The 26,201-nt window shown below is 46.1% G+C and overlaps 1 protein-coding gene across 10 annotated transcripts in view; it reads left to right on the top strand.

Moving 5' to 3' along the window:
- The window catches only part of LOC139553371 (ral GTPase-activating protein subunit alpha-1-like), an 84,029-nt gene that overhangs the window by 49,584 nt on the left and 8,244 nt on the right, over nucleotides 1–26,201 (top strand). For all 10 annotated transcript variants that reach the window (XM_071365628.1, XM_071365634.1, XM_071365632.1 and 7 more), the window contains 10 exons: nucleotides 460–570; nucleotides 709–777; nucleotides 984–1,118; nucleotides 3,285–3,468; nucleotides 4,841–5,840; nucleotides 9,113–9,184; nucleotides 9,309–9,432; nucleotides 9,636–9,791; nucleotides 16,143–16,301; nucleotides 17,023–17,150. In XM_071365628.1, coding sequence (XP_071221729.1) covers nucleotides 460–570; nucleotides 709–777; nucleotides 984–1,118; nucleotides 3,285–3,468; nucleotides 4,841–5,840; nucleotides 9,113–9,184; nucleotides 9,309–9,432; nucleotides 9,636–9,791; nucleotides 16,143–16,301; nucleotides 17,023–17,150 — 2,138 coding nt within the window. The remainder of the gene's footprint in view (nucleotides 1–459; nucleotides 571–708; nucleotides 778–983; nucleotides 1,119–3,284; nucleotides 3,469–4,840; nucleotides 5,841–9,112; nucleotides 9,185–9,308; nucleotides 9,433–9,635; nucleotides 9,792–16,142; nucleotides 16,302–17,022; nucleotides 17,151–26,201) is intronic.

Here is a 26,201-nt window from a genome sequence, read left to right as displayed (position 1 = left end):
TGCCATGGAGGGGAGAGAAGATTTAGCAATTTTTATAACTAATTTCATGCAGTTCTAGAAATTATGCCATAGGATGGAGAGAAATGTTTGCAGTTTTTAATATGATATCTAAGTGAGTGACTAACAAAATCAATGGACGCCCCCGGTCGCTAATTCGACCATCTTCACTACAATCTACAAAATGTTAGCTGACAAGTGCTTATTAAGTGGCTGTCATTTACTGACAAAACAAGTGAAAAAATGCTGATGCAACCACATTTCAAAATGGCACATAGTGTATTCTACTATTCTAACTCTCAACAGTAAGTTGAGATGTTTTTTATGTGTTTTTGGCGGGGGGATTGATCTGCAGACCTACAAAAGGGGGGGCCTGCGGGCCGCAAGTTGCCCATCCCTGCTCTACACTACTCTACATCTGCTGAGAGTAGTGAGTGTTTTTGTCTGTTTTTTGTTTTTCAGTTTCCAAATAAAACTGTCGCGCTGGTGGCCTCCGACATTCTGCACTTGCTCATAAACTATGTCGATGACCTTCAGAAATTCCCCCCAGACACTCCAAAGAAAATAGTTGAGGTAAATTTGCGTGTCCATTTTATTTATGCGTTAAGGTATGTAAATTATTCCTGGAATTCTTTTCAAGAGTATCCTTTTTAAATTACAAAACAATACAATATATTTTTGCTTTCAATTTTGTTTTGACTCTTGTTTCAGATCCTCATAGCGACCGTAACTCACCTGCTCCCCACTACAGAATCTTCCCCTCATGAACTGGACAAGAGGGTATGTCACCTCACCTCATACACAACTCTCCTAGTCAAATGGAGACCTATTAATAATACAATGTTACTGTTAGTTTTCTGTTTACAGTACTGGCCTGACATGTTTTTTTGCAGAAGCACAATTCATTTTCTGTCATGATCCAGTATTTTGTTCTCTGCTGTATTGATGTAATCAAACTGTATTTGTTGTGGTCTGTCTGTCCCTAGTTGGTGGTGTCTCTGCTGTTGTGCCTCCTGGACTGGGTGATGGCTCTGCCTCCTAAGACTCTGCTGCAGCCTGTCCAAACACTCAGCCCTGACAAGGACAAGCCAGACAAGTCTGTCATCAGCTGTATCTATAAGGTATGCCCAATCCAAAAATGGAACATTCTATATGAGCTTTCTGAAGTAGCATTGTGAATTGATTGACTTCAAGACAATATATACAGTTTGTCGGAAGTTTACATACACCTTAGCCAAATACATTTAAACTCAGTTTTTCACAATTCCTGACATTTAATCCTCGTAAAAATTCCCTGTCTTAGGTCAGTTAGGATCACCACTTTATTTTAAGAATGTGAAATGTCAGAATAATAGTAGAGTGATTTATTTCAACTTTTATTGCTTTCATCACATTCCCAGTGGGTCAGAAGTGTACATACACTCAATTAGTATTTGGTAGCATTGCCTTTAAATTGTTTAACATGGGTCAAATGTTTCGGGTAGCCTTCCACAAGCTTCCCACAATAAGTTGGGTGAATTTTGGCCAATCCTCCTGACAGAGCTGGTGTAACTGAGTCAGGTTTGTAGGCCTCCTTGCTCGCACACGCTTTTCCAGTTCTGCCCACACATTTTCTATAGAATTGAGGTCAGGGCTTTGTGATGGCCACTCCATTACCTTGACTTTTGTTGTCCTTAAGCCATTTTGCCACAACTTTGGAAGTATGCTTGGGGTCATTGTTCATTTGGAAGACCCATTTGCGACCAAGCTTCCTGACTGATGTCTTGAAATATTGCTTCAATATATCCACATAATTTTACTTTCTCATGATGCCATCTATTTTGTGAAGTGCGCCTGTCCCTCCTGCAGCAAAGCACCCCCACAACGTGATGGTGTTTTCCGGCTCACAAGCCTCCCCCTTTTTTCCTCCAAACATAACGATGGTCATTATGGCAAACAGTTCTATTTTTGTTTCATCAGACCAGAGGACATTTCTCCAAAAAGTACAATCTTTGTCCCCATGTGCAGTTGCAAACCATTGTCTGGCTTTTTTATGGCGGTTTTGGAGCAGCGGCTTCTTCCTTGCTGAGCGGCCTTTCAGGTTACGTCGATATAGGACTCGTTTTACTGTGGATATAGATACTTTTGTACCTGTTTCCTCAGCATCTTCACAAGGTACTTTTCATACCAAAGTACGTTCATCTCTAGGAGACAGAAAGCGTCTCCTTCCTGAGCGGTATGACGGCTGCGTGGTCCCATGGTGTTTATACTTGCGTACTATTGTTTGTACAGATGAACGTGGTACCTTCAGGCATTTGGAAATTGCTCCCAAGGATGAACCAGACTTTTTATCTGAGGTCTTGGCTGATTTCTTTTGATGATTTTCCCATGATGTCAAGCAAAGAGGCACTGAGTTTGAAGGTAGGCCTGGAAATACATCCACAGGTACACCTCCAATTGACTCAAATGATGTCAATTAGCCTATCAGAAGCTTCTAAAGCCGTGACATCATTTTCTGTAATTTTCCAAGCTGTTTAAAGGCACAGTCAACTTAGTGTATGTAAACTTCTGACCCGCTGGAATTGTGATACAGTGAATTATAAGTGAAATAATCTGTCTGAGAACAATTGTCATGCACAAAGTAGATGTCCTAACCGACTTGCCAAAACTATAGTTTGTTAACAAGAAATCTGTGGTGGTTGAAAAACGAGTTTTAATGACTCCAGCCTAAGTGTATGTAAACTTCTGACTTCAACTGTAATGCCGACGTATCCGATTTTACTTGTACATATGCTAGCAGGGATCTCTGCTTCACGTTGACCGCAGCATCTAGTGGGGGTGTCGAACACAAACCATGTAGTAATATTTCTTTGTGTTTAGTTTTTTTTAATTTAGTAATGGAGCTATTAGCAGAGGCTTTCTGTGGCAGGGAGTATGTCTATCTGTCTCTGGAGTCATTAATGGTGGAACAGTTCAGGACTGCTTCGTTACATCTTTAATACAGACTGGGGGGACTCCTTCCTAATGCATGCCACAGCTGGCACTCAGTGCACCCAGACTCACTCACTGCTCAGTAGTCAGTCCTCGGTAGTCAGCACTCAATCACAGCATTCTCTCTTCCCATTACCACCCTCTCTGTCTCCATGGAAACGCACAGTGACGGGATTGGCAGATAATTTAATTACTTTCTCTCTTTCTTTCTTTCTCTCTCTATAGAAAACTACAGTCATGTGAAATACGGTAGTGTTAATTGATTGATTTCTTGGGGCTTTCTCCGATCTCCCCTTTCTTCCCTTCTCTACTCACAGGTGCTGCATGGCTGTGTGTATGGGGCCCAGAACTTCAACAGCCCCAGGTATTTCCCCATGAACCTGTCAGACCTGACCAGTCCTGACTACGACCCCTTCCTGCTGCTGGAGAGTCTGAAGGAACCAGAGCCCCTCCACTCCCCTGACTCAGAACGCTCCTCTAAACTACAGCCGGTCACCGAGGGTAAGAACACTACCTGTTCTGTTGCTACTTCTCCTTTTCTCAGTCACATTGTCATCTCTACATATCCTACTCGTTCATGTTTTAGTCCATATAATCTTGTGGATATTCAAAAGCCCCTTTTTAGAAACATATTGGTTGCACTTTACACTACAGAGTAACTATAACCATGTTTTTACCGTTATTCCGATCCAGACATTTTTGTTGCCCCACTGAAATAATACCAACTATCTGATGAGGAGAGGGAACATGGATGAGCTGAGTCCAGTCAGTGTGGCTGCTCTGCCTTAGGTCTGGCCTAGCCCTGATATGTCTGTAGCCTTCTTCATCATGGTGTCTAATGGAGGGTACCACTATATCAGTGCTAGGTGTGGCCTGGCTTGTTAAAGGTAGCAGTGCTAAGGACTGAATGTGATGTGAATGCAGCTAGGTTCCTCTGTGTCCTGACTCCTGTGTTAGATTCAGAGCAGCAGGGAGCCTCTGTACCTGGGCACCTGCAGCTTTTTCCATCAGGAGAAAATGACTAATCATTGGAGCACTTTGTGAGGCATGCTGCTTTCCTTCCAAAGTTGTTAGCAACTAACTGTCTTTCTCTCCGGTGGGTCCTCTATCTATAATCCTCTATCTATCCATTTATTTGTTTATTTCACTCCTTTTCTTTTGGTGTTGCAGAGGATGGCTGGATGGAGAGAGGGAAGGGAAGATGTTACCTTTTTATTTATACAGGTTTGCCTCATTGAGATCAGAAGTGCTTATGCAAGAGAGACCTGTACCTGAAAGGGCACCTTCGATTTTGTTGGAGAGAGAGGGAGAGAAACCTGTCATCATGTTCTGTCGATAGACACATTCTTTTTCCCTGTAATGGCTCGCTCAGGGTTTGTGCAGCTCTGTGGGACTGTAATTATGCTTATTGCAAAGGGATGGCTGCTAGCACACGGAGTGTGATGGCATTGGCTTGTTCTCTGCATGGTGCCACACAGAAATGTAAAGAGATTCTCAGTTGGAGCAATTGAGGTATCTAGTGTTCTAACTGGAATCTAGCGCTCTACTACACAGACCTTGATTTCTTCATCATACCCTAAATGCGCTTTGATTGGCTAGATTCCACAGACAGAGTCCTCTCCCTCATCCCTCTACACTCTGTTGGAGATAAACTCTGACACTACAAATACCTGGTCCCACTGGGATGAGCTGATACCTACATGTTATTGACTGGCTGACTGACTGACTGGCTGACTTCTCTTTTTCTATTTCTTCTCTGTTTATTGACACTGGCCTTGAAATGTCAACATTAAACAGATTCCAATACATACCCCTGTTCTAATTGTAGAGCTCTTCCTCTCTTTATCTCCTTATTCTTCCTCTCTCCCTGTAGTACGGAGCCGTATCCAGCATGGTCTGATCTCCATCGCAGCCAGGACAGTCATCACCCACCTCGTCAACCACCTTGGCCACTACCCCATGTCTGGAGGCCCTGCTACCTTGACCAGCCATGTCTGTGAGAACATGGACAACCCCTACAGCGAGAGCCCTGACCTGGCCCCAGAGCTCTTCGACGGGCCCAACCTACAGTTCTTTGTCCTGAACGGTACCACCCTCCTGTCCTGTCTCCAGATCCGGGCTGAGGACGGTGTGCCCGGAGGTGGGATGTCTGCAGGCCTCACCACTACCAGCGCCTGTGTGAGGGTTATTGTTAGGGATATCTCCGGCAAACACTCGTGGGACTCGGCTGTACTCTACGGCCCGCCTCACTGTGGTGCTCCTAACCAGCCCCTGCACCTCTACAGTAAAAGACCTACAGAGAGAACGAATACAGATGGGGAGAAGAACCGCGCAGGGGAGCTTGGCGAGAGGGAGGAGAGGGAAGAGGGGGCTGCACTGGAGGAGGAGGAAGAAGAAGAAGAGGTGGTTGTGGTGCTGGGAGAGGATGAGCTGGGAGAGGAGGAGCAGGGGGAGGCTGTGGAGGAGGAAGAAGAGGGGGAGGAGGAAAGTGCCTTGGAGCTGATGGCCCCGCAGGCCAAGCGTGTGTGTCGGGAGGTGGTTCCGTCCTGGGACTCCCTACGAGAAGATGACGTTCTAGATGAGATGCTGCAGTACCTGGGCTACTCCAGCCCCGAGTGTCTGCAGCGCGCCGGAGCCCCCCTCAACATCCCCGCCCCGCCCCCTGTCTGCGTCTCGGAGAAGCAGGAGAACGACGTGATCAATGCCATCCTGAAGCAGTGTGCTGAGGAGAGGGACTTTGCGGTGCACAGGGGGAATGGGCTGAGCATGAGGGCTGTGGAGCAGGGGGAGCCGGAGCCCCACAGGCCCCAGTCAGCCTTTTACTACTGCAGGCTGCTACTCAACATCCTGGGCATGAACTCCTGGGAGAAGAGGTGAAAGAGAGACCAACCACACCACAAACTAGGGTCCTGTTCAGTGGGGCATGAAGCAGGAGAAAACTTTTTGAAACTGAGTGAAAGCGAGGTACTACCTTGTCCAAAATGAAAAGCCCAATTTCAGTTTCCATTTCAAACCGTTTCAAAAAGTTTTGCTACACTATGCCCTACTGAACACAACCAAAATCATAGTTTACAGTTGATTTAAGTTTTTATAATGAAATAGATGTATTCTGTTGGTATTAATTTAGAGAACTGGGACATTTGATGACAATGTTTTAGAGATCCAGTAGATTCAGGTAGAGGATGGGTATGTGATGATTTAACTTTAGCTTGTTGTCGGCTTTGGCTTGTTTTCCTAGCTTGTTCTAGGTACTGTGCTAAATTCAGATAGTGGGAAACTGCATTCTGTGTCACTGCTACCGCAAGCCTTGTTTGTCTCTCAGCCCGTCAGATTTAGTATAATCAGCTTAGACTAGTCCAGCTCTCTCACTCTCTCTCTCGCACTCTCTTTGTCTTTCTGTTTATCTCCCTCTCTGTCTTTCGCTGTTCATCCCCCCCCCCCCTCTCTCTCTCTCTCTCTCTCTCTGTGTGTCCGTCTGTCTGTCTCTTTCTGTTTCTCTCTCTATAATCTCATCCACCTCATTATCACCACACTTCACTTAAATTACTTTACTTAGATTCATTTCCGAAGCAGCTATTTCTGATGGCTTTTCCCATTGCATTGATGTCTTTGAAGTATTATCTCATTGTATTACGAGAGATGGATGCTGGGTCTTTATTGATGAGAACTAATTGAGCTAAATGGAAACCGCGCATCACATCGAGCCCTAATGGCCGTGTTTATCAGTGAACACATGTTTTCTCCATCCATCTATCCAGGAGCAGTGCTCGACATAAAAATAGCCCCTTCCATTAATTTCTCCCCTTCATTACTCGTCCGAAAATATATCTTTAACAGGTTTATGTGTTTTGAATGGGGGGGGGGTTTATGAGTGTGATGGGGTTTATATGAAAGATCTCTTATCTTATGAGTGGAATGGAGGGTCAGGCACTAGAACATACATTTATTAGCCTACTCCCATCACAGAAAGGGAGAATAAAAGGACACAGACTTTTAAAAACCCTGCCTCTCTCTCCTTTAAAAAAAAACATTTGATTAAATCATGATTTTAAATTGGGGGAAAATGCATCACTTTCCTTCCCCTGGCATTCATACCACATTCAGTGTTTCCCCTTGGGTTGTTTTCAGCAGCTGTGGCAAAGTTGGGGCGGCAGGTAGCCTAGTTGTTAGAGCCTTGGACTAGTAACCGAAAGGTTGCAAGATCGAATCCTTGTACTGACAAGGTAAAAATCTGTCATTCTGCCCCTGAACAAGACAGTTAACCCACTGTTCCTAGGCCGTCATTGGAAAAAAAGAATTTGTTCTTAACTGACTTGCCTAGTTAAATAAAGGAAATTAAAAACTTTTTTTTTTTAAGTTAGCGTAGTGGGCGTAGCCAATTGCGGGGTCTTAACTAAAGTTTTTAAAGGTCCTCTTGGCTGCAGATATTTTATTTGCTGTTTTAAAGCTAATTCCTCCAATTCTACACATTTTTTCCATGAGTGGCTCAAGCATTATTAAAAAATATATATGCATTTTTAACCCTTTTCAGACAGCCAGCAGAATATCACCTAGAGTACCCCGCGTAGTAAACCACTTGTCGCTCTAGTCAAAGCTGCTAGTGCCTTCACACACGAGGGCGACAGCCACCGGTGACCATAGCAACAAAATAAACAAACATTATCAACGTGCGAATAAATAATCGGTATAAGACTATAAACATGCATAAAAACGTATATACATGCAACATAAATTATTCATCCAAAATGGATTAGAAAACTATTATTTTTGTTCAAACGTGACTCTGTAAACTGATAGTGTTAGCTAGCTAGAGTGGGCAAGTGAGCTGGTGCTGCTGTTGGACATGCGTGCAGACGTATCACCACGCAGGCAACGTTTTCTACTGTGATTGGTCAACAACGACAGCACAGCTTCAAAAATAGAGCAGAATCCTATTTTCTCCGCCTCGGCTGCTTTGCTTCCTCGGGCACGAGCACCACTGACCGCTCCGCCTGGATAGAATTTTGCCCCGGTCTAGGCTTCATTGAAAATGAATGGGCCAACCTTTCTAGTGCGCGCTGTCTGTTAGCGACTTTAGACTGTCTATTTTTTATTGGTGATTGTTAGTTTTAAAAGATGATCTTATCAAAAATATATAGCTCCTTTTTATCTTTTCTACATACTTTATCTGGTTTTAGTAGTTTAAGTTTACACTGACACAATTTCCATCATGAAAATTATTTTGACTAGTGGAAACACTGCGGTTTATTCCTCGTTAGACTAATATATTGCAATTCACTCTCGGGGGTAGCGAGCTTGCAGGCACTGTGTAATAACGGCCTTTCATGCTGTTCCCGCTTGCCGCCTCTGAAATGGCTCACTTTCAATGGAGAAAATGAAGACCATTACGTTGTAACAAGCTAATAAAGAGGCCCATACTCAAATGGTGAAAGGGTGGGAGGAGGAGAAACACCACGAAACAAAGTCCTTTCATGAAAGTAGTTGTGGCTTTTACACCCCCCACTTGAGGACCTCTCGCCTACACTAAGCTGCTAATGTTCAAGCTCCAGATGGGAGAACATAATGCACAATTTTAAAAACTCCATATCTCATGTTGTGATGCTGGTAACTAAGATCTAAGCCTATTGATTTCTCAGGATCATCTGTGCAATACTTGCTATAAAGTAGCAGAGTAGTTGTGTTTTTGGCTAAAAATCTTGAGGGATTTTTTTGGGGGGGGGTCTCAGAGTTACTGCCACCACTGCATGCGTCTTGTTTGGCTGCGGTTTGACTCGATTGGTCTGATTTTCCAGGAAATACTGTGACTAAAACGAAGAGGTGGCCATTTAGTAGTGTGGGCCTGTTCATGGTGGAGAGAGAGTCTGGAGGGAGAGGTCTGGGGCTACTTAGTGAATGTATGTGGACTATAGCCCTAATCACCTGATCACTGTCTGCCTGTAGGGAGTGAGGATGCAGGGCCTTGTTGTTGTAGAATAGACTAGAATAGATACTTTGTCCATACTCCGTGTGTTGTTGCAGTCAAGCTTGATAATCTTTAGAATCTATACCAAGACCTCATGGTGTTGTAAATATAATCTGTAGGCTCTGTAGAATCTATGCCACAATTATTTATGCCAATGGCATATACACTTGTTTTCGGTCATAGGAGTAACTTCCATCTCCTGAAGAAGAACGAGAAACTGCTTAGAGAGCTGAAGAACCTCGACTCCAGGCAGTGGTAAGTTACTGTTTCTCTTTCAGACTGAAAAAGTGACTGTTTTACTTTTAGGGAACAACAAAAATATGTCCTTATCTTTCTCTTGTTCATTGTCTTTTCTCCCAATGTCCCTCTTTTCCTCTAGTCGAGAGACTCACAAGATAGCCGTGTTTTACGTGGCGGAGGGGCAAGAGGACAAGCACTCTATCCTGTCTAACACCAGTGGTAGTCAGGCCTACGAGGACTTTGTCTCTGGGCTGGGCTGGGAGGTAAGACAGACCCCTACTCTCTGCACTACAACCTTTCAGCATCACTTTATATAAGCTTTATATGTATCATTAATAGTGAGTTATATTAATATTACATTGTATTGTTTTCTGCCTCTTGGAGGGACTTTGTGACGTGGGTGGTTGTTAGGGTTAATGTATGGTTGTGTCCAGTGATGATGGTCCTTTGTGTGTGTGTGTAACAGGTGAATCTGACCAGTCACTGTGGCTTCATGGGAGGTCTTCAGAGGAACAAGAGCACGGGTCTAACCACGCCTTACTTCGCCACCTCTACCGTCGAGGTCATGTTCCACGTCTCCACACGCATGCCCCCCGACTCTGACGACTCACTCACCAAAAAGGTCTGTTATGATGTTCCAGGAAATGGTAGTTGACGTCTTTGTGGAAAAAAGTAATGTCCGACTGCAACCCTGTTATGCTCTCTCATTGAGATGCGCACAATCTGTCTGTACCGCTCACTCCCTTTTCACTCAGTCAGCAGGCTGTAGGTTATTTTGTGTTGCAACCTTAGATGACCACTGATCCCCTACAGAGAGAGATACCCAATGTCTGCTCTGTGTCTCTTACACAGACATCACTCTGTAGTGCTTGTCTGTACCACCCGACTCCTACAATGCGGAACAAAAAGACAGTCTCAGACGGCGCTGTTCGTAGTCCGCTACTAACCATTATATGACCAGCTCTCTCAGGTGGCTCACATTTCTACCTGCAGAGAGCTGTTTCTGTGTGAACTTGAGCCCCACAGAGAAACATGCCATGTTTTGCTACAGAAAAGTAGAGGAAATGAAATGTCCTTCCAGCAACAGGGGGAAAGGGGGAGAAACAATATTCTCACCTTAATCCCCCTCTCTCTTATGTCCTCATGAAGCCCTTTCTCCTTCCGTCTAGCCTCCTCTCCCTTTACCTCACTCACCTAATTATTTATCTTTTCTCCTTCCCGTTGGAACACGGCAGCGTTTCTCTCTCTTTCCCCCTCCGTCACTTTTACCTCAGACTTCACCTCTCTCTGTTGTTTTTGTCCTCTTCTACGAATGTCCATCTGCATTGGTATTATTTTTCAGCAGGCAGAAATGGAATAAGAGCGCAGAGGGCTTGGGCTGTAATGAGTTTGCCTGTGAGGCCGGACCATGATACAGCCTGTAGCCATAGATGTCCGCGGCGATGAACAATGAAGTATCTTTAGAGCTGTCCCCTCACTTCCCCTAGCATCCGTCTTCAACAGTGGCATTACACACACAGCCCTGGCCAGACACTAAGGTGCTGCTTATACCAACAACAGACTCATTAATGAACGCAGACCGACACGAGGGGAATATTGAAATGGGGTGTGTACAGTGAGGGAGAAAACTATTTGATCCCCTGCTGATTTTGTACGTTTGCCCACTGACAAAGAAATGATCAGTCTATAATTTTAATGGTAGGTTTATTTGAACAGTGAGAGACAGAATAACAAAAAAATCCAGATAAACGCATGTCAAAAATGTTATAAATTGATTTGCATTTTAATGAGGGAAATAAGTGTTTGACCCCTCTGCAAAACATGACTTAGTACTTGGTGGCAAAACCCTTGTTGGCAATCACAGAGGTCAGACGTTTCTTGTAGTTGGCCACCAGGTTTGCACACATCCCAGGAGGGATTTTGTCCCACTCCTCTTTGCAGATTTTCTCCAAGTCATTAAGGTTTCCAGGCTGCCGTTTGGCAACTCGAACCTTCAGCTCCCTCCACAGATTTTCTATGGGATTAAGGTCTGGAGACTGGCTAGGCCACTCCAGGACCTTAATGTGCTTCTTCTTGAGCCACTCCTTTGTTGCCTTGGCTGTGTTTTGGGTCATTGTCATGCTGGAATACCCATCCACGACCCATTTTCAATGCCCTGGCTGAGGGAAGGAGGTTCTCACCCAAGATTTGACGGTACATGGCCCTGTCCATTGTCCCTTTGATGCGGTGAAGTTGTCCTGTCCCCTTAGCAGAAAAACACCCCCAAAGCATAATGTTTCCCACTCCATGTTTGACGGTGGGGATGGTGTTCTTGGGGTCATAGGCAGCATTCCTCCTCCTCCAAACACGGCGAGTTGAGTTGATGCCAAAGAGCTCCATTTTGGTCTCATCTGACCACAACACTTTCACCCAGTTGTCCTCTGAACCATTCAGATGTTCATTGGCAAACTTCAGACGGGCATGTATATGTGCTTTCTTGAGCAGGGGGACCTTGCGGGCGCTGCAAGGTGTGTTACCAATTGTTTTCTTGGTGACTATGGTCCCAGCTGCCTTGAGATCATTGACAAGATCCTCCCGTGTAGTTCTGGGCTGATTCCTTACCGTTCTCATGATCATTGCAACTCCACGAGGTGAGATCTTGCATGGAGCCCCAGGCTGAGGGAGATTGACAGTTCTTTTGTGTTTCTTCCATTTGCGAATCATCGCACCAACTGTTGTCACCTTCTCACTAAGCTGCTTGGCGATGGTCTTGTTGCCCATTCCAGCCTCGTGTAGGTCTACAATCTTGTCCCTGACATCCTTGGAGAGCTCTTTGGTCTTGGCCATGGTGGAGAGTTTGGAATCTGATTGATTGCTTCTGTGGACAGGTGTCTTTTATACAGGTAACAAACTGAGATTAGGAGCACTGCCTTTAAGAGTGTGCTCCTAATCTCAGCTCGTTACCTGTATAAAAGACACCTGGGAGCCAGAAATCTTTCTGATTGAGAGGGGGTCAAATACTTATTTCCCTCATTAAAATGCAAATCAAGGGCCTCCCGGGTGGCGCAGTGGTCTAGGGCACTGCATCGCAGCGCTAGCTGCGCCACCAGAGACTCTGGGTTCGTGCCCAGGCTCTGTCGCAGCCGGCCGCGACCGGGAGGTCCGTGGGGCGACGCACAATTGACCTAGCGTCGTCCAGGTTAGGGGGGGTTTGGCTGGTAGGGATATCCTTGTCTCATCGCGGACCAGCGACTCCTGTGGCGGGCCGGGTGCAGTGCGCGCTCATCAAGGGAGCCAGGTGCACGGTGTTTCCTCCGACACATTGGTGCGGCTGGCTGGAGGCGCGCTGTGTTAAGAAGCAGTGCGGTTGGGTTGTGTTTCGGAGGACGAATGGCTTTCGACCTTCGTCTCTCCCGAGCCCGTACGGGAGTTGTAGCGATGAGACAAGATAGTAATTACTAACAATTGGATACCACGAAATTGGGGAGAAAAGGGGGTAAAATTTTATATTAAAAAAAGCAAATCAATTTATAACATTTTTGACCTGTGTTTTTCTGGATTTTTTTGTTATTCTGTCTCTCACTGTTCAAATAAACCTACCATTAAAATTATAGACTGATCATTTCTTTGTCAGTGGGCAAATGTACAAAATCAGCAGGGCATCAAATACTTTTTTCCCTCACTGTATGTTTTGGGAGGAACCTAGTTTGACCTGAGAAAGACGTTCATGGGGGGACGTTCTAATTTGTTTATAGCGGTGGCCAATAATACACACGCATAGATGCAGTGTTTTCATATTGAGTATAGTAGATGAGAGGATTGGGATTGTACCAGAGGAACATTGTGGTGTATAATGACCTGTAATAAGCAGATGGATCGTTAGCTGTGATGAGCGGTTTAGAGAGAGGAGGGGTGTCTTTTATCACAGTCTGATTTGAGGGGTTGAATAACGACCTGAAACACCACTGATTGCTTGCTTCCTGTGAGCACTGTCTGGTTCCTCACTCACACTGCTGATAATGTGAACTAACATGCATCCAGTCGGTCAGATGACCTCTAAGATATGACCCTAAAATGAAGGAAAATTCTAACCACCGTATCTCACATATGAGCCTCCCATTTCATTGCTCAAATCACTCATTCCATCCTCCAGCCCCCCAAAACGCCTGTCTGTCTTCATGTACTGCACCAGTCCTCACCGCGCTACTCATAATTAGTTGCTGCAATTTAGGTGGGTATGTATGGCAGCAAAGCAAGGTTTGTACACTACATTGCCAAAAGTATTTCAAATTAGTAGATTTGTCTATTTCAGACAAATTGAGCACACAGCCATGCAATCTCCATTGACAAACATTGGCAGTAGAATGGCCTTACTGAAGAGCTCAGTGACTTTCAACGTGGTACCGTCATAGGATGCCACCTTTCCCACAAGTTAGTTCGTCAAATTACTTCTCTGCTAGAGCTGCCCCGGTCAACTGTAAGAGCTGTTATTGTGAAGTGGAAACATCTAGGAGCCACAACGGCTCAGCCGTGAAGTGGTAGGCCACACAAGCTCACAGAATGTCACCGCCGAGTGCTGAAGCATGTTGCACGTAAAAATCGTCTGTCCTCTGTTGCAACACTCACTACCAAGTTCCAAACTGCCTCTGGAAGCAACGTCAGCACAAGAACTGTTTGTCGGGAGCTTCATGAAATTGGCTTCCATGGCCAAGCAGCCACACACAAGCCTAAGATCACCATGCGCAATGCCAAGCATCGGCTGGAATGGTGTAAATCTCGCCGCCATTGGGCTCTGGAGCAGTGGAAAAACGATCTCTGAAGTGATGAATCACTCTTCATCTGGCAGTGCGATGAACGAATCTGGGTTATTGGGATGCCAGGAGTACGCTACCTACCCCAATGCATAGTGCCAACTGTAAAGTTTGATGGAAGAGGAATAATGGTTTGTGGTTGTTTTTAATGGTTCGGGCTAGGCCCCTTAGTTCAGGTGAAGGGACATTTTAACGCTACAGCATACAATGACATTCTAGACGATTCTGTGCTTCCAACTTTGTGGCAACAGTTTGGGGGAAAGCCCTTTCCTGTTTCAGCATGTCAATGCCCCAGTGCACAAAGCGAGGTCCATACAGAAATGGTTTGTCGAGATCGGTGTGGAAGAACTTGACTGGCTTGCACAGAGCCCTGACCTCAACCCCATCGAACACCTTTGGGATGAATTGGAACACCGACTGCGAGCCAGACCTAGTTGCCCAACATCAGTGCCTGACTTCACTAATGCTCTTGTGACTGAATGGAAGCAAATCCCCGCAGCAATGTTCCAACATCTAGTGGAAAGCCTTCCCAGAAGAGTGGAAGCTGTTATATCAGAAAAGGGGGGACCAACTCCCTATTAATGCCCATGATTTTGGAATGAGGTGTTCGATGAGCAGGTGTCCACATACTTTTGGTAATGTAGTGTATCTGTGGGTGGTGGGGGCCCCCCAAACCCCCTTGTTTGTCCCAAATTGCACCCCTTCTCCTATGTAGTGCACTACTTTCGACCAGAGCCCAGTAGTGCACTATATAGGGAATAGGGTGCCATTTTGGACCCATCACATGTCTGTCATAGTGAGGGGCCTGGAGCGTAGCTCTCGCTTCTGCTCCCCCTTCACCCGGCGGTCCGCGCTGCACATGGCCATAATGTAGCCAAATTAGATCTGGCCGTTGCTGTCCCCCTGGTTAAACTCATATCATGACTCCTCAGCAGCTGATTGGATTTGGAGAGGCTGGAGGAGATGCTATCCAACAGAGCAATCTGCAGCTAGACACTAAACCATGTTAACCAGACACTAAAGCGTGTCAGCTCAGCCAGCGAGAGAGCGGCCAGCAGACACACACACACACACACACACACACACACACACACACACACACACACACACACACACAAACAGAGTCAGTCTCACACACATACACACTCCAGCCCCGCATATTTATTTGTTGTTTTGACTAGTACCGTTCCCCCATCTCCCCACAGACAGTGACAGCAGGCGTATCGAAGGTTGAAGGCTGAGAATACATCCACACCCTCTGGGTCTTAAGATTTATGAATGAGGGCTGCTGATGTGATATGTGAAGAGGGAGATGTTTCATGCAGCAGCTAACAGCTATCTGCTCTGCAATGGATAAGGATTACATTTTGTGAATTGCTCGGAGGAAAAAATTAGTTTCCTATTTATTGAGAGCAGAGGATGAGAACAAGGTGCTATACAGGCCAGGGTCATGTTCATTAGGGCACACAACAAACATTTTATGAGCTTTTCTTATTAGATAAGTCCATGTACTCCCTCCTGTTTTCGTCAGTTTTTGTATCTAATGAACACACTGTGGCCCTCAGTGATTGAGTGAACGGTAAGATGGAGAAAGCTTTAGAAAGATGGAGTGAATGTGAGAAGATGGAGTGAGCTGTGGAAGACGGATGGGTACTGGGGTCTAAAGCAGCGTGTGGCGGGGCAGCTCCTGTCACTCTTCAAGGTTAATGATAGAGGAGTCTTAGGCATCCAGCGACCTCTCTGCCTGCCCCACACAGGACACAATGTGTTAGAAGATCCTGGATGAATGAAGGAGCCTTAGACACTTTATTCAGAGTTTCACAGGAGGAGTGCTGATATAGGAACAGTTTTGCTTTTTAGAACACAATGAAAAAGATTACATGAACAGGGGGCGGAAACTGATCCTAGATCAGCACTCCTACTCTGAGATGCTTTTTGAATAGGGGGCCCTGAGAGAATGAGTATCAGACAAAGACGGCCTTAGTTTTGACATTCATCGGGGATGCCAAGCTCCAGGCTCTCACTTAAAGTGTGACTGTGTTCAATCGTCCTCTGCCATGTGAATGAATTACATGAACTTGAACACTATTTTTGAAAACGTCGACATTGACTAGACGGGGACACTCACCCTGTTGCTCTCTCTCTTATCTCTTCCCCTCTCCTCCTCTCACCTGTCCTCCTAGCTACGCCATCTTGGGAATGACGAGGTGCACATTGTGTGGTCGGAGCACTCCCGAGACTACAGGAGAGGCATCATCCCCACGGAGTTTGGAGACGTCCTCATCATCATCTACCCCATGAAGAACCACATGTACAGCATCCATATCCTCAAGAAGCCAGAGGTAGGTTCAGATCTGTCCCACATCCACCCGAATCTCCCATGTCTGTAGATGTTTTCTTCATCACATTAACATTAAGGTATCCTAGATTCCATTTCCTGTCATTGCCCTTGAGCAAGGCACTTAACTGCTAAACTGCTCCAGGAGCGCCGCATCTTGACTGACCCTGGCTTCCAACCCACTTTTTTTGTGTGTGTTTCTCATGGGGGGTTGGGTTAAAAGCAACAAACAAAAAAAATAATTGTTCTGAAAAATTACAATGGACAATAACAGCTATTCCTGCTGCAGTGTTCTATTTTATATATATTTATATAAACCAAATAAACATGTCTCGTGGCACTCCTGCTTCCTGCTCAGTTATGTCCGGACTAATCGGGTCAACAGGATTCTTAGAATTAAATTGTGGTATAGATATGGCTAGAAGATGGGTCTGTCCCTTCAGAGTCTGGGGAAATGTGGAAAGATGGCCAGATAAGGACAGAAAGGAGGTCTGGCTTTCATGAAAGTCAATTCTGGCACTGAAACGACATCAGCCATAAAGTGCTTTTATGTTATTTTATCAAATGAACATTGCATTCCCTGGGATCTGATAGACGAAGACCACTATTTACTGTTATTGGTTTATAAAGTTTCTTATATCGTTCTGGCTTTATCTAATCAATGGTAACTTCCTTAGTTGTTTTCTTTTTCTCACTCTACCCCCCCCCCCCCATCCCCCCTCTAGGTCCCATTTTTCGGGCCGCTGTTTGATGGAGCCATAGTGGATGAGAAGATCCTTCCCACCATGGTCCGGGCTACAGCCCTCAATGCCAGCAGGGCTCTAAAATCCCTCATCCCCCTCTACCAGAACTTGTATCCTTCCCCATCTCTCTACCCTGACTCTGCCTACCTCAGCTGTCCAGCACACTGCCTGTAGGGGGGAGATAAAACCACAATACACTGCGTGATCTGTTACGCCTATCCTCGCCTGTGGCTAGTGCTGTCACGTTAACGTGTTGTTTGTTGAGCTTGTTATTTTTCACTAGCAAGGGAGATCAGTAGTGTGTGTGTGTGTGTGTAAGTGTGTGTGTGTGTGTGTCAACTTGCTGTAGAGACGGGCAAAGGAAATAGGTTGACAGACAGACCAGTTCCTGACTGCACTGCAAGCTAAAGAGACGTAATGGTAGAACAGCGTCTCTCTCGCTCGATAATTATCGATGTCTCATCCCCTTCCGCACTGTATTTTTCAACATGTAGAGCTTCACATTCTGCTTGGTGCGAAGAGGTGACAGCATTTTTCTCCAATAAACCGCAGGAGCCTCTGATCATTGCCCATCGTCTCCTAACGATGATTCAGAGCAATTTGCTTTTGAAATGGTTTGGTAGTGATTTCTATTTTGCCTCTACTTTGACTCACACCAGCGCCAATATCATGGCTACTCTTAAAAACATAAATTCTACTTGATCCCTTTGAATGGCACATTTTTGGGGTGATTACGTAGCTTAATTTTTGCCAAATTGTTTCAATGTTGTCCAATAATGAAATGCTTCAGTAGCAGTTTCTTTCTCGTGGCCTCTCCTCTTTCTTCTCACTTTGACTCAGTCCATCACTAATAGCATGGCTTTTAAACTCAGTCCATCACTAATAGCATGGCTTTTAAACTCAGTCCATCACTAATAGCATGGCTTTTAAACTCAGTCCATCACTAATGTTGATCCTTTTGAATAGTAGCATAATTTTGCCAAATAGTTTCAATATTATCCAATAATAATATCGCTGTTACAAAATGTATGTAATGTCAATATGAACGTTAATGCTTCAGTATATTATACCTTGACTCAATAGAGAAAGCTTCCAGCAGTTTCTATGCCATGTAGAAATAAACTCTAATCTATAACCAAGTACCACTTTGCCCTCCAGTCCAGTTTGCTTCTAGGTACTGAAGTGAATGTGTAATTTCACCTATACTTTCTTCCCCATTTGTCATTTATTTTATTCCTCCCTGGAAAGTGCTACTATGTTGACCACTCAAGCTCGCATGCTTCAAATCCCCACCTCTAAATACTCTATCTCAAACCTCTAACCCCTCTTTTCAAGCTCTTCTCTTTTCAAAAAAGGATAATACTGCTCGAAAACAAAGCAAAAAATAAGGGGGTGAAAAGCCATTCGCATCTGCCATGTTCTCGGAGCGAATGATTGTTTGGCTCGGCTTGAGACTGCTCGCAGCAATCTCACCCGTGTGTGTGTGTGGGGGGGGGGGGGGGAGCAGAGCAGGGCTCGATACTGGACTGGGCTATTGATTGGCGTGAGTTGCACCGGTCGATGGGCCTGACAGCCAGAATTACAGTAATCTGTCATTATCGACGGATGTCTTTCCAGACTATCTCTCTATCTGCCTCCAGCCCCTCTTTGTTTTGTTTCTTTCCACTCTTTTTTTCTTTTACTTCAGGTTTTCTCACTCTTTTGACAAAATGTGTGTGAGAGGGGGACAGAGAGATCTTGTCTTTCAGCAGGCAGCTAATTGAAGTCTGTGTAAGGGATGATTCATAGTGATGTTTTAAGCCTGTGTGTGTGTGCCCGCGGTTGCTGCTTTCGTGTTTGCGTGTTAAGGGAGATGTTCTCTAAATGCCTTCCACTGAGGGGCTTTTAGGGAGCACTGAGGCAGAAGGAATTGAGTGGTCCCACTGGACCAGCAACACTGTGACACTGAGCAGTACTTAGTTACCTGTTGATAGAGCAGCAGAGCACAGCCAGTAAACGGTCGGTCGGTGGGTGGGCGGGCGTGTTGGGCTATTCTCTCCTTTCATTCCTCAACAGTAGATGTACAATGGTTCTGCAACAACAACCCCCCCCCCCCCACCACCACCACCACCTCTGACGGATCGTTCTTGTACAATGTGAACAAACAACATTATTGATTATGATGATTGTAATGGCGTTATTAGTGAAATCCACTGGAGAAAAGGATTTCCTGTCTTCCTCTAAGGATGATTGGTTATTTCCTGTGTTCTGCTGTGTTCTGGAATGAGTCCTTGTTTTGTTTTACGGAACAAATTTGGCATTCAGTGCTGTAATTTTCCTTTTTCAATTAGGAAACAGGGTGCAGCGGATTGGAAATTGAAGACTCAACCGATATACTATTGAATAGTGGACTCATAGAATTACATATTGAGTCCCTATTTAATAATGTATGATCTCTGTGAGTGGACTTGAAATCAGGTCAAACTGCGTTACAGCAGCAAACTGGAGCTTGTAGTGATGGTGTGACGTAGGTTAGTTCCCCCACAATCCCCCTGGAGTGCAGCAGTGCCCAACCCCAGAGCAGCTAAGTGATCCTGTTCATAAAGGAGAACACTGGGTTCTTTATCTCCTCCAGAGGCTGCCCGCCTGCCGACCGCCTTGCTTTGTGAAACCACATCAAAAGAGCCTTTTCTCCTCTTATTCTTCATCCTCTACGTACCTTTTTCTGAACGGAGCAGCGCCAGGCGATGAAGCCTGCCTTTTTTGTTTGAGTCGTGGTTTTAGATGTTGCGAACACTCTCTCTGTCCGCCATCTATCCCTTTACCTCTCTTTTCTCGCTCTCCTCTGCCTCTTCTCCCCTCCTTCTGCACGCGCCCGTCGATCCCACTCTCTCCTCCACACTAAGTTTCAGTTCATGCTCTTGGCCCCGGGGCTCGTCCATCTGCCTCCACTCACTGATCCCTCATTTGCCATGACTGTGAAATCAGTGCTTGGAAGGGAGAAAAGGGCCCCCTTTTTCTGCTGCTGGTCTTAATGTCTGGTGGACTCAAATAGCAGATAGCTGCTACAGTACCTGGCGTCAGGCAGCGCTGCGAATCATGGCACGTCATGGAGCTGCTGGGCAAACACAGCCAGAGAGAGGCTCAGGGTAACACAGGCAGCGTAACCCAGGCCTCTATCCTATCGCAGATATCAGGCTTTTGTTGCTACATCGCTAAGAGTAATCCAAGGGTCATGTAAACAGCCATTCAAACAGTCAGTTTGGAGATCTGTTCTGTGGCAGTCACACATACACACAAATGCACTCCCTCCCAGTGTGTTTGGGGGCAGTGTGATAAAATGCTTTTAGCGTACCGGCTTGCAAAGTTGTTAGCTTGCATTGCACAGGATAAGTTAACCATATGCCTGAGCGGCGCAGCAAACGGAGTGACCACGCTGGTTAGTTAGTGTTAGAATGTTTGGATGTGATTAGAGCTAGGTTGACCTCTCTGGCCGTAGGGCCAGGGGCCCGACCATCTACCCTCTAGACCACCTCTACAGCCGGTGGACCATGTGGTCTGTCCAAGGTAAGGCCCCTTGATAACGTTCAACAACACAGCCTCTGGTCTCCCTCTGTTTTTGCCTATCTGGTATGTGTGTTTAGGAGAATAGGGGACTGTCAAGCTGTTTGGAAGGCAGACTAAAATGTAACTGTGTGAGCCGCGGCCATCTTCCATCTGTCAGTGGCCGATTGTGGAGCCGGGGAGACAATGTTGGTTGTGGAGGAGGAGGGGGGAGAGGAGAGTTGCTAAGCGGCTTCCCCATTGGCCCTGCCAGTCCAGTGGTTTGTGTGCGAGCCAGTGAGAGAATGGCGGTAGGGACAGCCACACACACACACACTGGCTTCTGATTGGCAGCAATCACTGCCCTGCTGCTGGGGTCAGCATATGGTGGATCGTGATAGAGGGAGCGTTGGGTCAGTGCCTTCCTCCCTCTGCTCTGACTCTGCCTTTTCCAAAGGCAACTGAGCTGATGAGAGCTTTGTGCTTGGGCTCCTTTTGTCCCTTCACTCTCCCCCACACACAACCAGGCCCAGCCAAATGCCTAACGAGCAGCGCAGCCACACACAGCTAGCTCCTACAATGGGCCCCATTGTGTCCCAGTAGCACTGTGGCCTGCTGGACTGTGTGTGTGGGGGGGGGGGGGGGGGGGTTTAGCTACTCGCTAATTGTTTCCTGTCAAAGTATAAAAGGGGGGAGTAAATAAACGTAGGCGGGGTCACAACTAATCGCTCTCACCCACTTTGTTTATTTTCTGGCTGGCTTTGACTCTAGCTGCTCTGTCCTCCTGACCTCTGTGATGCTGATGATGACTCTGGCTGCATGGAAATATACTTATTTATTAATTTAGCACAGACAACATAATCTGTACACTAATTCAGATATATCTCTCGACTACCGTGCTCTCTCGTACATTGTCAGCCAATTGAATTTAGATAAGAAGTAGATCTGGTTATCGATCTAATTGCAGTCTAATGTGAAATTATATATCAAGATGCATCCATGAGCACATTATTATTTTCCTATGCATAATAATTTTCTTAATGTCGTACTATTTATACAGTTGATATCAGTCAGTGTTTATGGAACGTCTTCAACCTTGTTGTTTTATCTCCTAGTTAATCATTTTCTAGTTTTCCAGCTATGTTGTTGTGTTGTCTCTTTCGTGCCTCAGCATCAGAACTGTGCTCACACATAAGCTAGAGGCATAATGGGGATTGTTTTTATAAGAAGGTTTGTTCTTTCAGCCCCCCTCCTGGTTGGGGAAAGTAGGTAAACAAGCTAACCCCTCGGGGGGCTGGGAGGCACGGATGTGGAGAGCGGGCTCTCTGACAAGGTGTTTAGGATTCGCCGCAGGTTGGCTACAGGCGCTGAGATGAGGTGTGTGTGTGTGTGTGTGTGTGTGTGTGTGTTGGCCACGGGTCAGTTGCATGCTGTATGCTCGTAGATGAGCTGTCTGACTGGTAGCCCACAGCCTGAATCAATGCAAACTACCTGTGACCCATCTAGGCCCAAGACCACCAGCTGCCTGGATAAACACACTAGAACCACATCAGAACCAGTCTTCACCCAGTAACTGTTGGTGCTACTATAGAGCTGACTGTCCTAGATCATTATAAAGACCGTCTTTTTAAGAGCACACATCTCTTAGTGGCTTTCAATCCTCAACAACAAAAATATTTCAAAAGGTTAATGTGACGGCGTTGAGTCCTCACTGTTGCATCCTTTAGGAATGTGTTTTTAAACCAATAGAGAACTGCACTATATTAAGGAAATGTATCATCTGATATGTGGCTGTACAATTCAAATTAATAGAATATATACATGTATTGGCTGTATAAAACGATTTATAAATGATTCTCCTACATACAGAGCACAGTCCAGGGAGAAAACAATTGACAGAAATGCATGTAAACTGCCCCGCTTTCTGCAATTCATGAATCATAATTACCAGGTACGAGTGTGTATATGCGTTTGTTCATGCCCGGGATAACATTAGCACTCCCTCCTCTGTGCCCTTAAATGTTACATAATCGTTGAATTTGCGTCAGCAGGCACACGGCGTGAGCACCGTCTCACCATCGGACGGGGGGGAGAGGCAGAACGGGCGACAGATAAATCAGGGCTGCAGGTCAGGTCCGCGAGCAATATTTCACAGGCAGGCCTCCAATTGGGTTTGGTAGGAGATTAATAGGAATGGATCTGACTCCAGAGGGCCCCAGATCTATGTCTGTGTGGCCCCAGGCAGAGAAGCATTAGCTGGGCTATCTCTCCTCTCATCTGGTGGCTGGGGATGGAGCGAGGGGGGCATTGGCTGTAATGACAAGGAGGGCTATGGCAGCCAGCCGCAGCACCCTCCATCCCTCCGTCCTCCCAGTAATAAAATCACTGTTAGGGCTTCGATATCACAGCCATCAGATGGGGGAATAAACCGATTACCCTGCACTTCAGGGCACACACAGATTTCTGTAATCATAGTCTGTAAAAGTCCTTAAATTAAATTATTTGTGACGTTTTTTATTTCTCTCTTTCTGCTCTGTTCTCTCTACCATTGCCCTGTGGCGCAGAATAAAGCAGGTAGCTATACGAACGCTGCCAGTCAGAATCACTGATGTTGGGCCCATTTCTGCTACCCCATATTATTATTTTTTACCATCATTCAATTTGATAATTCTCATGCTGTGAGATAAGCAGTGGAGTACTAGGATTCTTGTAGTCGCTGGTCCGATGACTAACGCTAGTCACGCAGGGGTCTGTGGTTATTTCAAAGTACCGGAGCTACGTTCAAAATGGCATCTTATACCCTACATAGTACACTGCTTTTGACCAGAGCCCAGAAGAAATGTAGTGTCAAAAACCCCGACCTTCACCAAAACCCTATTGTTGGGCCATTTTACTGTTCAGGATGCTTCAGTCGATGAGCCTAATTGTCAGATGTTGAATGTAATGTGCGTTCTAAACTGGGTTGATGATCATGTCCATATTGTCTCTCTGCTATTCTAGTGGGGCCCCAGTGGCCTGGCTGGCACATTGCAGAGCTGTATTGAGGCAGTGTAGAGGGACAGTAACTGAGACATTGGGAAATGTGTCCTCTCTCTCTCTGTAGCTATGCTCTCGTCTCACAATAGAGCAGTGGGCTCTCCACATTCTGCATGCGTTTTCTTTCTGAAGATGCCAGCAGTGCAACACCCCACTGAGGACTGCTAGGTTAAAATAATAGAGCTAGATGTGGTGTGAGAGGTGGAATGAGCAAGTGTACAATTTAAAAAATCCTCTCTCAGCTGGTGTGTGTCTGACACCCTGTAGGTGTCAGTTCGGTCCCCTGGCTAGGCTTACACCTCTCCCCTCTCGTTTACAGTTGTAAATACCAAGGGTCCATACGATTTGGAATAGTGCTGCGTTAAAATAATTCAATGCTAGCCTGATATGTGCCCTCTCTACAGCTCATGCGTATTGTCTGCATTAACTGATGGGTCAATTCTCCCAACTCCTCCTCTTCTTTTTACAGATGAAGTGTGTGTTTTGGATTCTTCTTTTTTTTTCATGTTCAGTTGTCATTGTGTGTGAGCTCTGAGGCCCATCACTGACCTGCTACAAACCTGAGTTCTCTCTGTGTAGCAGGTCAGTGATGGGCCTGAGTTCTCTCTGTGTAGCAGGTCAGTGATGGGCCTGAGTTTTCTCTGTGTAGCAGGTCAGTGATAGGCCTGACTTCTCTCTGTGTAGCAGGTCAGTGATAGGCCTGACTTCTCTCTGTGTAGCAGGTCAGTGATAGGCCTGACTTATCTCTGTGTAGCAGGTCAGTGATGAGCCTGAATTTTCTCTGTGTAGCAGGTCAGTGATGGACCTGAGTTCTCTCTGTGCAGCAGGTCATTGATGGGCCTGAGTTCTCTCTGTGCAGCAGGTCATTGATGGGCCTGAGTTTTCTCTGTGCAGTAGGTCAGTGATGGGCCTGAGTTCTCTCTGTGCAGCAGGTCAGTGATGGGCCTGAGTTCTCTCTGTGCAGCAGGTCAGGGATGGGCCTGAGTTCTCTCTGTGTAGCAGGTCAGGGATGGGCCTGAGTTCTCTCTGTGTAGCAGGTCAGGGATGGGCCTGAGTTCTCTCTGTGTAGCAGGTCAGGGATGGGCCTGAGTTCTCTCTGTGTAGCAGGTCAGTGATTGGAGTGCTGCTCTGCTCTGCTCAGTGGAGAGACCGACGCTCTTGGTCCTGAATCTCCAAATTGAGCAGAGAGGAGAGCAGCGGCTTGTTTAGAGCAACACAGTGCTCTGGGGAGGCTGGCAGCTCTCTCCTCCTCCTGGCACACTCACTCCTTCATAACGGGCAAGGAGGAAGGGAGGGAGGCAGGGCACAACAACAAAAAAAGTGATCCATTTGGAGGCTATCAGCAGCAGCATGTTCTGTGTGCTGAATTAACACAACGCCAGGGAACTGTTCCTGTAACCCACCACGGTGTCCCCAACCACACACACACACACAGCATCCGCCACACGCGCACACACACTCTCCACCACTGATAATGTGCTAACAAGCTCGCTTCTGGTGTCTCTTCACTGGCAATTTGTCCTCTTTCCTCCGAGAGCCGGGAGTTGAGCGCGGTGACAATGACAAGCTCGGTAGGAGGGGGGGGAGAAGCCAGGTGCATTTTTCCCTTGTTGCCTTTTTGCCTTTCATCCACAGGGAAAATTAGTTTCTGGTGATACACAAAAGCCCCCTTTTCCCCCTCTCTCCTCTCCTGCTCCACTCCCCACTCGAGAGACTGGAAGGCTGGAGAGAGAACCATGCACATTCTCTAAAGACACTTTTCTTCTTTAACAAGCTGTTAAAAGTAATGCCCATCAAATTCAATTACAGTATATTTGTAGCCGGCCAGGGCATGTTTGATGGTTGAAAGATGTGTAATGCAAAAATCTGTTTTTCTCTTCACCTCGTTGTTTTTTTTTGAAGACACAAAAGAGCATCTCAAGTCAACAGTGCAGAGGATTAGTTGTCGTGGTGACAGGGTGGCATTAGTGACGCAACACCAGGGCGAGTTGGCGGACACACGCAGAGCAGGGACAGGCGAAGAGGAGAAAAGGAGGCTGAAATGATTACCATTAAATAACGCAGCAGTGGCGCTTCTATGGCTCACTCCTCCTCTCAAAACTGAGGTCAGCCACAGCTACTGTTGTCCGACAATGCATGTTGGGCTACCTACATACAGGTCCCCCAACGCAGCACTTCACACAGTAACGTTTGTGCAGTGAATGAGGGTGATGTACAGTACTGATACTATACACTCAGACAGGCATGTGTCCTAAGAAAAACAGGCTCTGCTACTGGGTTCGAACGTACTTCATACAGTAACCAGTCTGGGTGGCGTTGAATGAATCAGGGTGATGCATTGATGTCAAGACCCAATTGACACACACACACACACACACACGCACTGATATGTTTTTCATTTCATTGGAGCGGGTAAACTGTAGAAAATCTGTTGACTTGATGAAGCACTGTGTTGCAGAATCTGCCTTTTCCCTCCATCGCAGACATCCATCCAGAGTGGTGATTGGTTGTGTTGTTTTCCTCCCAGTGTTAGTGTGCCCTGGTGTCAGAGTGACGTGTTGTGTTGGAGCCGTGTGGGGCGTCTTTCTCTATAAGCGGCATGA

The sequence above is a fragment of the Salvelinus alpinus genome, chromosome 25, assembly GCF_045679555.1.
Source record: "Salvelinus alpinus chromosome 25, SLU_Salpinus.1, whole genome shotgun sequence".
NCBI lineage: Eukaryota > Metazoa > Chordata > Actinopteri > Salmoniformes > Salmonidae > Salvelinus > Salvelinus alpinus.
The sequence above is the reverse complement of the archived record's forward strand: the minus strand, read 5'-3'. Positions and strand labels throughout refer to the sequence as shown.